At 48.1% G+C, this 12268-nt stretch overlaps 2 protein-coding genes across 12 annotated transcripts in view; one reads left to right on the top strand and one right to left on the bottom strand.

Moving 5' to 3' along the window:
* Positions 1-8182, top strand: part of CENPO (centromere protein O) — a 34082-nt gene extending 25900 nt beyond the window's left edge. For 10 of the 11 annotated variants that reach the window (XM_072770868.1, XM_072770861.1, XM_072770863.1 and 7 more), the window contains 2 exons: positions 708-871; positions 2165-8182. In XM_072770868.1, coding sequence (XP_072626969.1) covers positions 708-841 — 134 coding nt within the window. In that variant the 3' untranslated portion in view covers positions 842-871; positions 2165-8182. The remainder of the gene's footprint in view (positions 1-707; positions 872-2164) is intronic. The other variant, XM_072770864.1, reaches the window with a different exon arrangement.
* ADCY3 (adenylate cyclase 3) overlaps positions 1940-12268 on the bottom strand; it is a 78934-nt gene continuing 68605 nt past the window's right edge. The window contains exons 13-22 of the mRNA XM_072770857.1: positions 11390-11506; positions 9339-9598; positions 9020-9085; positions 7686-7767; positions 6732-6890; positions 6052-6198; positions 5378-5497; positions 4294-4417; positions 3546-3670; positions 1940-2960 (exon numbers count right to left, since the gene is read on the bottom strand). Of these exons, the coding sequence (XP_072626958.1) occupies positions 2778-2960; positions 3546-3670; positions 4294-4417; positions 5378-5497; positions 6052-6198; positions 6732-6890; positions 7686-7767; positions 9020-9085; positions 9339-9598; positions 11390-11506 (1383 nt within the window). The 3' untranslated portion in view covers positions 1940-2777. The remainder of the gene's footprint in view (positions 2961-3545; positions 3671-4293; positions 4418-5377; positions 5498-6051; positions 6199-6731; positions 6891-7685; positions 7768-9019; positions 9086-9338; positions 9599-11389; positions 11507-12268) is intronic.

The following is a 12268-nucleotide window of genomic DNA, read 5'->3' as shown; positions in this document are numbered from 1 at the left end:
TGAGAGGAAGATGCCTCAATGAAGAAATAACGTGCTCTGTGTGATTCAAGTTAAATGAAACATAGTAAAATAGGTAGACTATATCAGTTGGACCTCTGGAGACGTATTCTGTTAATTGACTAGAAATTTACTAAGATACAAAGAATATTTTCCTTTTTTTTTTTTTAACCATTTTTCCTCTCTTTTGTTAGTAGCAAACATAATTACCCTAGTTCCCACCTCCTTTGCTCCATCCAACTCTGCCAGTGTTCCATCAGTTTGTGATTTGTTGTCATTGGAGACCCCTCTTGAAAAGAGACAGCTAATGAGGCTGAGTCATAGGGTTACTTGTGTTGAAGAAGGCCAAAATACTCATTTCACTAAGAAGCCAATTAGACAAATAAGTATACACTTAGTTCTCTAGAGACTCTTCTGTATATGGGAATTTCTTACGGCTGGCTGAGTTGTGTTATTGTTTTAGTTAAATGTACCATAGTCATGTGACATGGGCAATAATGAAAAATAGGATCAAATATTTTTAGGAGGTGGAAGTTTTGAAGCTGCCACAGATTTCACACCATAGGTTTTAGACTTCTGACAGAGTCTGGGTCTCAAAATTTCATTTGGTCTCAGTTCTAGAGCAAAAAAACAGGTTACATGAGTCCAGAACATCAATGATATGGGTTCTGATTCCCTCAATTTCACTAAAGGAGATTGATATGTTTTAGAAATGGATGCATTACCCCCCTCATGGGAAGAACAACGAGCATCTCATGAAAATCTGTTTTTTACGAAGCCCTTACATCAAGTTTTTACTTCATTTGCAAGAAAAGGAGAGAAGTTGGATGTGACCCAGGTCTAGGATACTATTTTCATTGGGAACACGTCAAAAGTGAGTAAAATAATACTGTGCATAGTCCCAGACTAGGTCCTAGGAACTGCAAAGTATTGAAAGGCTCAGACCCCTGCCTGGGGACTGTCCTTGCAATGAGAACAGACACCCACCTCATCAGGGTGGCAGGGGGCAAGTTTGGACGGTGGAGGTATTGAGCATATGTTTTAGATGAAAATCATAATGGTTTATGGGGCAGAAGGCATTTTGTGAAAGGGAGTTTGTACCTTTTAGCTAAAAGGTATGTTTAGCTTTTAATGAAAGAAAGCTTTAAGTCTGCCTTACTTTGAGACTTTTGCAGAGAAAGTTCTTAGAACACTCTAGATTCCTTATGTGACAGGAATCACACGGTTAAGGAGAAGGTATGTTTGATCTTTATTTTGAAGCTGTTTGTTCTAGGCTACAGTTTTATAAAGAATATGGAGAAAGTACTGTGGCTATCAGGCTCTATGTAGCTAATACCTTGTTCTAAACATGCTAGTAGAGAGTTTGTATGTATTAAGTCAGCTATAAAGAAGCCTGATTGGAAGTCTGCTCAAACTCTGGTAGTAAACGGAAGCAGACCCACACTCCCTTATCTCTCTCCTGCAAGTTCTCAGCTGCATGGTTATTCCAACCCCCCAACCCTTGCAGTCTTCTGATCTCAGTAGTGGATCCTTTCTCCTTAATCCTGGCCTCAGCCTTGCTGACACGTTTTGTTCCTTATGGGGATATGTATAGGGATGGTGCTCAGATGTGAAAGCCTGTGTCTGGCAGGGTCCAGCGATTTCAATGCCTGTCCTCGCTTTGCCCAGTCACAAATAGGAGTCTTTACTTTCCTTCCTGCCCTGGACCCAGAGCTGCATCCAGGCCTCTAATGTGGTCACTTCCTAGACTTGTTGATCGGGAAGCAACCTACCTGGTGTGGATGCCCAGGGGACAGGTAGGGTCAGCTTGGACCACCATTTAGAGGAAAGGAGTTTGAGACTAATCACATGTCTTAGTTCAGGCTCTTGCCTTTCAGGCATGTGGTAAGGATGCATGGTGTGAGTTAGCAAAGTACTTAACAGAATTCTCACAGTGATCACATTCAAGTTGAATAAAGCTTTTAATAAAACAGTCTTGTTCTTTATCAATACCTGTAAATTCTCTTTTAAAGCAGTAGCAAAGGCGACTGTAGCAAGAGCTCAAGAGGCAAGGCAATATCGGAAAGTGGTTTTTTTTTTTTAACAGAAAGTTAAAAATATAAATGTAGAAGATCTGTTTATATATTTTTCTCTCAGAAATAAATTCCCTTTCCCTCCCTCCCACCAGGTAAAAGGATATATTGCACTTTCTGCTCTCATGACTAAGGTGGCAGGGGTTCCAGAAGAACCTTTCAAGATTATCAGGAACATCAGCATGAGGGCCAGGTCACCTAACCTGGACCATATGGAGACAAGCAGGTCTCCAGCTTGAAAAGGCTGCTTCCAGGTGAGCGCTGGGGAGCAGAACACTTGCCTACTCAGCCGCCAAGTCCTCTTCTGAAGTACAGCTTTCCCACCTCTGCTCCCAGCCTGGAAGCAAAGGCTGCTTTGTTCCACCCCGGACACATTTCCTACTCACAGTGGCCATGGCCTCTCTGGGGGAAGGAGGGCTGGTCAGACCCAGGGCTCCGGAAGGATTGTTCCAGTACTACGCCTAAGACCCCTACTCTCTGAGGAAGCTGCAGGCACACTGAGGAATAGTATGGCCATCCTCAGAGCTCACGTATCCATGAACAAATGAAGGCTTGAGGAGATTTTTAAACCTAAAGTCTATGTGAGAGTGCACTTCAACAATTTGGGAATGTTGGGACTTGGTCATTTGTCCTTTCCCAAGGCCTTTCTTTGACTCCAAAAAATAGATTCTCCCTTCCCATTTGGACTGTTGTGGGGCTAGAGGCCATTCAGGAGTTGTCCACCACCTGGTGGGGCAGGGTGACGGAGGAGCCATTAGGGAAGGCAGCTGGCTTGTCACGCCCCTTCAAGAAAAAGGTGAGCAGCTCCCCCTTCCCTTTCACAAAGATGGGCCCTCGCCTCACAAAGCGGAAGCCGTACTCTCGAAGGATGGCTTGTGTTTCTTCCACCACCTGTAGAAGGAGAACATAGTGTGGTCTCAGACCAGGACTGCCCAGAGGTATCTGCATGTAGCCCACAGGTCCCAGTGAGCCCATCTGTCATGCTCTTCTCCAGACCTCTTGGGCCAAGCCCCTTATTCTATATACCAGTAGGCACAGGGTGGTTTGCCTAAGGTCTTTTCCTCTCCCAAAGACTGTGATGCTGCCACAGAGAACCCATGGCCATCTTCTGGGGACAGTAAGCACTCCCTGTTCTTTGTCTCCTGTCCCTACTCTGAGGCACTTTCTAGCCCAACCCAGGTGACTCCATTCAGGGTGACTTCAGGGGGGAACTGCTGGAGGCACAAGAGGTTAGAAAGTTCTTACCAAGAGGCAGGATAGTCTAAAGAAGAACTTAAATTTTAGAAAGCGGGGCGAAGTATTTCCTCCCTTCTACTGAGACATCTCTTCCCACCTTTGCCTGTAATCTCCCAGAATTACCAGCTTGCTACTCTGGGCTGACACAGAGGCAGTGGTGCATGGCAAAATACACCCTGTCCCGATTTTTTTCCCATCCCCTGGGTCTGAGCACATGCTCATCTCTGTTGCTGGACCTACCTGAATGTTGCCCATGACCCCTGTGGACTCCATCCTGCTGGCCACATTGACAGTATTGCCCCAGATGTCATAGTGTGGTTTCCGGGCTCCAATGACCCCAGCCAGTACCCCTCCTTTGTTCATGCCTGGCGGAGAAGCAAAACATTGAGTACAGCCACGAGCTGTATTGTCATTATCCCATCTCAGAAGCCACCAGCTCTAATGGAGAATTCACCACCTGACCCCAACCACTGAGCAAGCTCCTGAGTCTGTTAACCTATTCCTCATGAAGCTTGTCTCTAAGCCACCAGAGGGCAAATATGTCTCCTCTTTATCCTGTCCTGGCCAATGTGGTAACTAATTTATGCAGTATGGAAGTTCCGGTGTCTTGTGACCTCCCCCAGGATGAGAATCCCTGCGCCTCTTCCTACTCGGGGCAGCAGGGGACATTAACTCCCAACAGGCTGGACCAAGGTAGCAAAGCTCTCTGCAGGCATGGGGGATTGCTCGGGGAGGTAGACAGCCTGACTTCCAGCCATACTCAGAAAGCAGGCTAATCACTGTAAGCGGTGTGGGACACAGCTGACCATCATTTTGTCAGATTGCAGTCGTCATCTGGGAGAGATCCCTAAGGTCCCATCCTGAGCTGTATGTGTGACCCTCCCCAACCTAAAAGCCTCAGGGCTAAGTCTCACCCTACCTGTCAATTTGCTGAGTCCCCTGCTTCAGAGGGAGCCTTTCAGGGGCACACAAGCTGAAAAATGCTTACCTATGCGCAGCATAAAGTTGTTGAAGGATTGGTTGTTGATGTTCGTGAGTGTATCCTTCATGGCTAGAGCAAAGTCAGCCAGATCAGCCAGGTGCTGCCAGCGCTCTTTGTCTGACTTCTCCTCCTGTGCCAGGGAGCAGCAGGGAGTCAGGAGCCAGTATCAACACCTTCCTCCTCCTCCAGCATCTGGAGAATTCTGCATCTCCTTGTTAAAGGCCTTATTTTCCACTTCCCACAGAGACGTCGGTGACTGCTGCCTCTGCTTGCCACTGACTGTTCACCTGGATCCCTTAGGGTCCCCAGGTGGGGAAGACCAATCCTCCCCAGCCAAATGGCTTCCTGTCTGCCATGTATCTGATCAGGAGTCCTACCTACCACATCATTAACCTTGCCTGACCTGGTCTCTTAGGTTTGGGATAGTTCTCATTTTGATTCCTTAACTAGATTATAAACACTTGAAGGCCACAACCCTTTTTAAACACATTTTTTTAGCCTTGCCAATAAAATGGGAGGTGGTAATAGTACTTACCTCCTATAGAATGGTTTTAAGATAAAACAAGATGATAATAGCTTAAGAAACAGCTCTTGGGACCAGGGTCCCCACAGCTCATTTCCTTTCCTAGTAGCTAAACAACTAGCTGCACAGGTCTGATTTAACAAAAGAACAGGCTGATGCCAGCCAGTGTGCTCTGAAGACCCCTTTTGTAACAAAACTCCCAACCTGGATGTTTTCATTGTTACATAATCTTATGGACAGTTTCTACTTCCTCCCTAGTTCTTTCAAAAGTCTAGAGCATGAAGGGAGCATGGCCACTGTTGGAGCAGCTTCTGCTCTAAGCTGTGCAACAATGGAGGGGTCATGTATCTGATTATTTCTCTGCTCATTAAACTTTGCCAGTAAACCCGATTTTAAATTTGTATCACGTGGTGCTGGTGGTGTATATGGGTGACCCACTGGCACAGCAGCACTCAGCAGGGTCCGCTACCCTTGTAACTCCTTGATTCACACATGCTAGATGTGGGCTGCCTCTCTCTCACCCCAGGAAGCAGAGCCCCATCTCCAGCCACTGATGTGGTTAGCTACCTTGTTGGAGCTGGCAAAGCCGTTGGTGTTGACATCTGGGGTGACTCCTGAAGCTGCCATATAGGTGCTGCCAATGGTTTTGATCTTGGTGATGACCCGGAATTTGGGATTGTCCAGAAGCTGAGCCAGTGTTGAAAAATAAAGAAACGTCAGTAGAGTCTAGGGAGATGAATGAGCCAACTAATGACAGATGTGCCTGTTCACAGCAACCCAAGTCTTCCAAGAGATGCTTTCCTAAAAACCCCTACCTATTCTGTTTGTTGGGCACATGATGTTAGGCAGTCTTCCTGATTGAGCCTGTTTCTAGGACCTTAACATGGGACAAAGCTGCCAGGCCCCTAGGGTGTTTGAGCATATATGTAAAAGTATTTTCCTTGGTATACAATTTTCTTAATAAATATTTACTGAATCTGAATTTGGGGGTAGGAGGAACCTGGGGCCTCAGGATCTTGTTTTGGCCAGTCTTTATGCTGTGAACTTGTAGGCAACTTCCCAGGCTCCGCTTTCCCCACTCAGCTCCACCAGGCTACTAAAGTTCCTGCATCACAGGGAGGCTCATCTAAGAAAACGAAGCAGACAGGGTAACTACAACTTCCCTTTGGCTTCTGCAGCCTGTCCTGAGAATCTGGAATGAGCTGGCTTTGCGGCAGGAGAGAAGCAGGATGGGCACTCACAGAATCAAAGTCTGAGATGATCTCATTGAGGAAGCGCAGACACTCAATGCCACCATTATTGATGCTCTCCTCTGTGTAGAAGTCGGCAAAGTTGGGTAGAGAGGCAAACATGACTCCAATCTCATCGTAAGACTGGCTATACAGCTCCTAAAGAGAGGCAGGGCCAGAGTGCTCAAAGAAATACCAGTGGAATGATGTGCCACAGAAATGAATCTATCTTCCACACACATTTTAGTACATTCAGCTTTTTGGACAGTTCCCTCCCAGATTATCCTAACTTTGGGTTATAAGGCAGTGGCTCATCACAACTTTGAGTAAGTAAAAAAGTTTCTCTAGGCCCTGTAACAACTCTAGCTTTGAGAAAGAGGATGGAGGATGGAGTTGGGGGAGTGAAGCATAAGAGCCCTTCCATGTGAGGGGATCACAACTGACTGGTAGGCTCCAGCCAAGGCCTCATCTGAAATGGGGCCTTCTCATGATATGCAGCCCACGGAAAATCTTAGTAGTGCCCTTTACTGAAAGCCTGTGAAATTCCTCCCTTGCTTATGTTGCAGTTGCTGCTTGTGTGCAGCCCTGCCTGGACCAGTGCCAGCTCTTCTGAGACAGCCTTGGCCCAGAGGGGCTGATGAAGGCAAGATCAGCCTCATGGCTACAGGCTACGCCATGAGGCTGCCCCTCACCTCATCCCTCTTCTTGGACCCCAGGAAGTGGCGTGCCACGTGCTCAGGCAACATGTTGGTGACCAAGGCCTCATTCCAGCGCCGCATCTCGTAGACACGTTCCTTCTGGTCATGGACCTCAATCTTCCACAAAAACAGTGTCCTTGCCAGTTTTTCAACCTGTGGACAGACACAGGCAAGGTGTGTGCTTTAGCTGGCTGTTTGATGAAAAGACGAACAAGTTGGAAGGCTTCTACGTGGAAAAACGCAGGAAAATGGCTAAACGGCAAGGGAAAGACAACATAGACCCACCGACTCAAGGCCACCACAGCAAGGACTCCAGCCTCGCTGTGGTTATGCAGAGCTCCAAGAAGCCTTCTGGATATTTGGGGAGCGGGGATAGCCCTAATTCTGGGACCTCATTCTAGCTACAGGTCTATCTTGGAGCCGGGTGGCAGCACTGGGAATCTCAGCTCAGGGTGGAGTTCCCACCTCCTTCTGGCCAGCAAGTGTCTGGGAAATGCCGTACTTTCGCTGGCAAACCACTGGGGGGCACTTGGGCTGACATGGAACCTCTTCCCCTCCCTCTCTGCTTTTTTTCCCTTCAGAACTTCTATCACCTTCTTTCCCTTTCTCTTCTGTTCCCATGGTGAGTGTGTTAGTGACCCCCAGAGCCTGGGTGGGTGAAAATCCTCAGGCCCCTGGCCCCAGGAAACAGCCTATTTTCTCTAAGCTTTTACACCTGCTCCGTGTGCTGCTTCAGCATGCTGGGGGCAGTCAGAAGAAGAGGTTAAAAAAAAAAAAAAAAAAAAAACTGCTCTTGTATTACAAGGGAGAGAATGAGAAAACAGCTGGCGACAGCTTGGCCATGCCAGGCTGGATAAGGGAGACCAGCATTCCTTAACAGCTTGGTTTTTAGATCCTGAGCCTGCTACTCAGGAGGTTGTGTGCAGAGGAGGGTGTGCAGGCACTCACGTGGCGTGAGAAGTAGTAAAAGCTCAGCATCATGACGAAGATCATCACTGTCATGGAGTACTTGGAAGGCACCAGGGGCAGCCTGCAGGGCAGAGAGGAATCCATCTGCCCATGCTGCCCTCTTGGAAGGGAGTTTGATTCCCTCCAACTGGGCTGTGCCTTTCCTGTCCCCCTGGGCCAGAAACTTCCCAGCTCCTTAAGCACTTTCACATCAAGTCCAGACTCTCACATGTAAATCTTAAATCACTGGACTCCTAAATAGCCTAGCCCTGCCCCCTCCGGGAATCCACATCAGAGCTCCCCAGATGTTTTATAACTGCTGCATCAACTGGTAACAGCAGTAAGTGTGACCTCTGGAGAAAGAGACTAGCATTGCTGTGATGGGACCAAGACACCATTCTATGATTTTTTAGTAACTTCACATTTTTGTATGGAGCTGCAGTTTTCATTACTATACAGTAGTCCATTGTATGAATATATCACAACTTGTGTACCCATTTGCTATTGACATAGAGTTTTCATCTGCTTTGGATGTTTGTGTGTATGTGTTGCTATGATGAACGTGACTATGGATGATCCTGCACACGCCCTGGGACATAGAAATGTGCACAAGTTTCTATAAGGAATGTAGGGAGCAGTGGAATTGTTGGGTCAGAAGTCTATTTGCAACTTTACTAAATTCCAAGTTTTCTAAAATGGTACCAATTTATAGTCCCATCAGGAGTGAATTACCATTGTACTTGATAATCCCCTGACGTCTTAATTCCTGCCAAACTGGTAGATGTGTAGTGGTCTTTTGTTTTGGTCCCTAATTCTCATGTCCTTAATTATGTGGATGCCTTTCATTTATTAAGTGGCCAAATTCTAAAAATTCAGAGCTAGAAGGGACTTTGGAGAACTTCTAGTCCAGCGTCCTCTTCAAGACCTGAAACAGACTCAAACGCTGGCCAGCCTGCGGCCCCAGAGAGTGCCTGCACCCCAGAGAGCTTCTACATAGGGTGCAGTGCTCTTTCCTCCTCATTTTCCTGCAGTCTATCTTGCCAGCCAGTTACATGCAGCCATCACATCCATGTGGCTCTTCCCGCTCCCCTCACCCAGCCTGGCCCCTGTCCCACCCCTGAAACCACACGGCCGCTGCTCTCCTGATGAGGCCACAACGGCCAGGTCCACACCCAAACCATTCTACCTCTGCTCCTGCCCTCCTACAGAAACACTAACTTCTCGAAGAATTTCCCACACTGTGTGCCTCTGAAGTGTGACACAATGGACTTCTCTGGTCTCTAGAAGAAAAGGAAACTAAATGCAGATCAAAAAGGGGAAGCAGCTGCCCTTACCTGACAGTGCCATTGAGCCCAGAGGTGGACAATTCCTGCATCTTCTCTAAGGCGACCATGGGAAAGCTGTAGGACAGACAGTTGTCAGGTCCCATCTGGGGACAAGATGCTGATGCTAGCCAAACACAGACATAGCCTGGCTCTTCCACTCATCGAGAAGGGAAAGCATTACCCCATGATCACAGCCAACTAGTGGCATATTTGTGAGAAGTCACAAACCCTGATTCCATACAATCCTTTGATGAGCCTAAGGCCCATGACCTTGGAGTAGGGACTTGGGGGGTGGGAAGGAGGAGGCAGTATAGACATTTCATCTTACTCATGTTCCTGGAAACGTTTGCGGTCGTATTCGTCAAAGATGGGGCGCCAGGCATAGATGTTGATGACGGCCACAGCACCCGTGACGAGTAGCATGAGCGTGAGTTTCACCATGTGGCTGACCTGCACCAGCATGATGGTAGCGATGAGGGACAGCACGGCAACATAGTTGTAATACTTGGGGTTCTCTACGCAGCCATCGTCCACCTCCAACCCTGCAGTGCTGTTGTGTGGTCCTGTGTAGTACTGGAGACAGCTAAGCTGGAGGCCGGGACCATGGGGTGGGGAGAACACGGGTTGCAAGAGAACAGCAGACACTGGTCAGAGGCGGCTGGCCTGTGGCTGTGTACACGCAGCTGCCACGTCCCCCAGCAACCTCAGAAACACTGCCAGGACGATTTACCAGGGAACAGTAACAGAAAAGTTAGTAATTCCCACTAAGAGCTTGACCGTATCTCATTTGAGATTCATGAAAATTGTCAAGTATTTTTAGTATTGCCACCTTTATAGAAAACCCAGAGGCTGGACTTGTGCCAACTAGTGCAATCAGCAAGTGGTAAAGCCAGAGTGAGGAGTCGAGTTTTTAGCTTTCAAATACAACGCACTCCTGCGCATATCACACTGTTACTTAAGGAGGGGCCACAGGGCCAACCAGTGAGCCCCCCACTCACAGCCTTGCCGTGATGGCAGCCAGCCTCTGCTCAGACACTTCTGTTTCTGGAACCTGGTCCCACTGCTGGGCAGATGGAAGTCAGTGGAAAGTACATCCATAAACTGAATCAAACCTTTTTGTAACTTCTACCCACCAGTGCTGGTCTGGCTCTAGGGAAGTTCTCAGCATGTGGAAAGTTTTCATGCCTTCCTGGTCTTTTCACCCCTCCACTAGCTACAGGATCTTGAGATGTCCTGCACAGCATCCATACCCTATTAAACAATGGTCCCCAGACCTGGCGCCAGGCTCCAGGGGTGTTCAGAAACACGAGGGGCCTCGGGCTTCTCTTGCCTGTGCTTGGGTACCATGCAAGCAGGGGCACGTTAGGTTCTGGAGCTCCTAACTTATTCTAGTTGGACTTTGAATCAACTGGCCCTAGGTCTTTTTCACCTGGCCTGCTATCAGAGTAAGTCTCCATGGTGAGGTTTTCTTCCTGTGCTTAAATTGTTAAAGAAAATAAAGCAAATGATAGAACATTTATTTGAAAAAAGTAGGACTTGTAAGAGCACGTATATAGTACTGCCAAAATTGTTGGGAACCATGACAACTGACGAGAACATCAGTTGCAGATCCAAGCTGCCAATGCTCATCAGTAACTAACTGGTGGCTCTGAATCAAGAGATCTGAGCTTCCAACTGCTGGCCCCCCACCACCCCCAGGAAAGCATCTGGTTGCTCCCTTGGGACCTGCAGCTTCTCCATGAATTGAGGAGGGCAGAGAGGATCATTTGTCTGCCCCTAGCCATTTGGGCTCTAGGAAGGTCTGGCAACAGTCAAATAGACGAAGGCCAAACAGGAGAGCTCCTTTAGTGGAACAGGTTTACCTCCCTGGTCCTGCTGGATGCCAGACACTAGCCACACTGTAGGGAGCACTTCAGATACGCAGAATGCTTGCAAGTATTGTGCCCCGTGGGCAGTGACGTACAGAGCTTCTTTACAGCATTGGGATTTAGATCGGGTTAATCCTTGATTCTGTCACTTACTGGCTTTGTGATCTGAAACAAGTGAATTAACCTGAGCCTCAAAGCTGTAGTAGATAAGGACATCAACTTCTTGGAACTGTTCGATTGAGTCAACATCCAGAACAGGACCTGGAGCATGGTGTTGGGCTCTTGGACTCTGGGAGAACGAGGAGCTGGGAGAAGCAGGTCAGTCTCAGGTTTCTGCGGTACAAGACCCCCTCTGTTTGGCCAAGGTGATCTGTTTAGGTAACTAAGTGCCACTCCAACCCCATGTCAAATGGTAGAGGACTGGTTGTTAAACTGCTCATCCTGGCTAATACAGAAGCCCTTCTCCACTGAGAGCAGGTGTGTTCCTTCAACAAACACAGCAGGAGCTCACCATGTCCACGACGTTGGCCATAACCAGAATGAAGATGGCTAACATGGCCCATGTGTTCCTGGCCCAGCGGGTCCGGTCGATCCAAGTCGAGAAGGCGACGAGCTTCTTAGGAAAGGCCTAGAATGAATGGAATTCCAGGGGCCATGAGTCTTGATAGTCTTTTCCTCCATAAGTATGACTGCTAATAACTCTGGTTGCTCCCCCACCTCCCAGGGACCTAAAAGTCCTTTGCCTACGAATCAACCAAAAACTGGCAAAGCTGAGAAGGTAGAGCAGGAAGCGGGTGCTCTGTTCAGTCCTACGGGAGGTGTCTGTGACAGAGCAGGGCATCAGATACCCGAGCCCTTTCTGCAGATGTGGTAACCTGCCCAGGACGCTGGGGGTGGTGCCAGCCAGCAGCAGTTCACTCTAAGTCCAAGCAGCAAGTCTGTGTCAGGGAACAATTTTCAGGGCCAGTAATCTTTGCCTGGCTGCTCTTGCCTTTCCTGCATCAGTTTACCCTGAGTCCTCCACATTACCTGACAAGCCCCTTGCTAGACTCGTTTCCCTTCAACACTGCTTTTCTCTTGTCGTTCTGATCAAAACTTCTGCATGGCACCCCACTTATAGCAGAAAATCCCAGTCTCTTTGTCTGGCTTTCCTGGTCCTTCAGAGTCTGGGGCCAACCCCCTTCCAGGTGGGCCTCCATTGCTTTTCTGCACATTTTCCCGTTTGTCTGGGCTCTGGGGTACGCACCCGTGCTTGCTCAGCTGAGTGAATAACATGGAATGAATGGATGGATAAATGCCTGAACTGTCCTAACACAGCCAGTCTATTTGTAAGGAGCTGAGGGGACGCAGAACTCCATCCACACCACTTTCACTTCCAGGGGGCTGTGAG

The sequence above is a fragment of the Canis lupus genome, chromosome 12 (assembly GCF_048164855.1).
Source record: "Canis lupus baileyi chromosome 12, mCanLup2.hap1, whole genome shotgun sequence".
Taxonomy (NCBI): Eukaryota; Metazoa; Chordata; class Mammalia; order Carnivora; family Canidae; genus Canis; species Canis lupus.
This window is presented reverse-complemented; position numbering and strand designations above follow the sequence as displayed.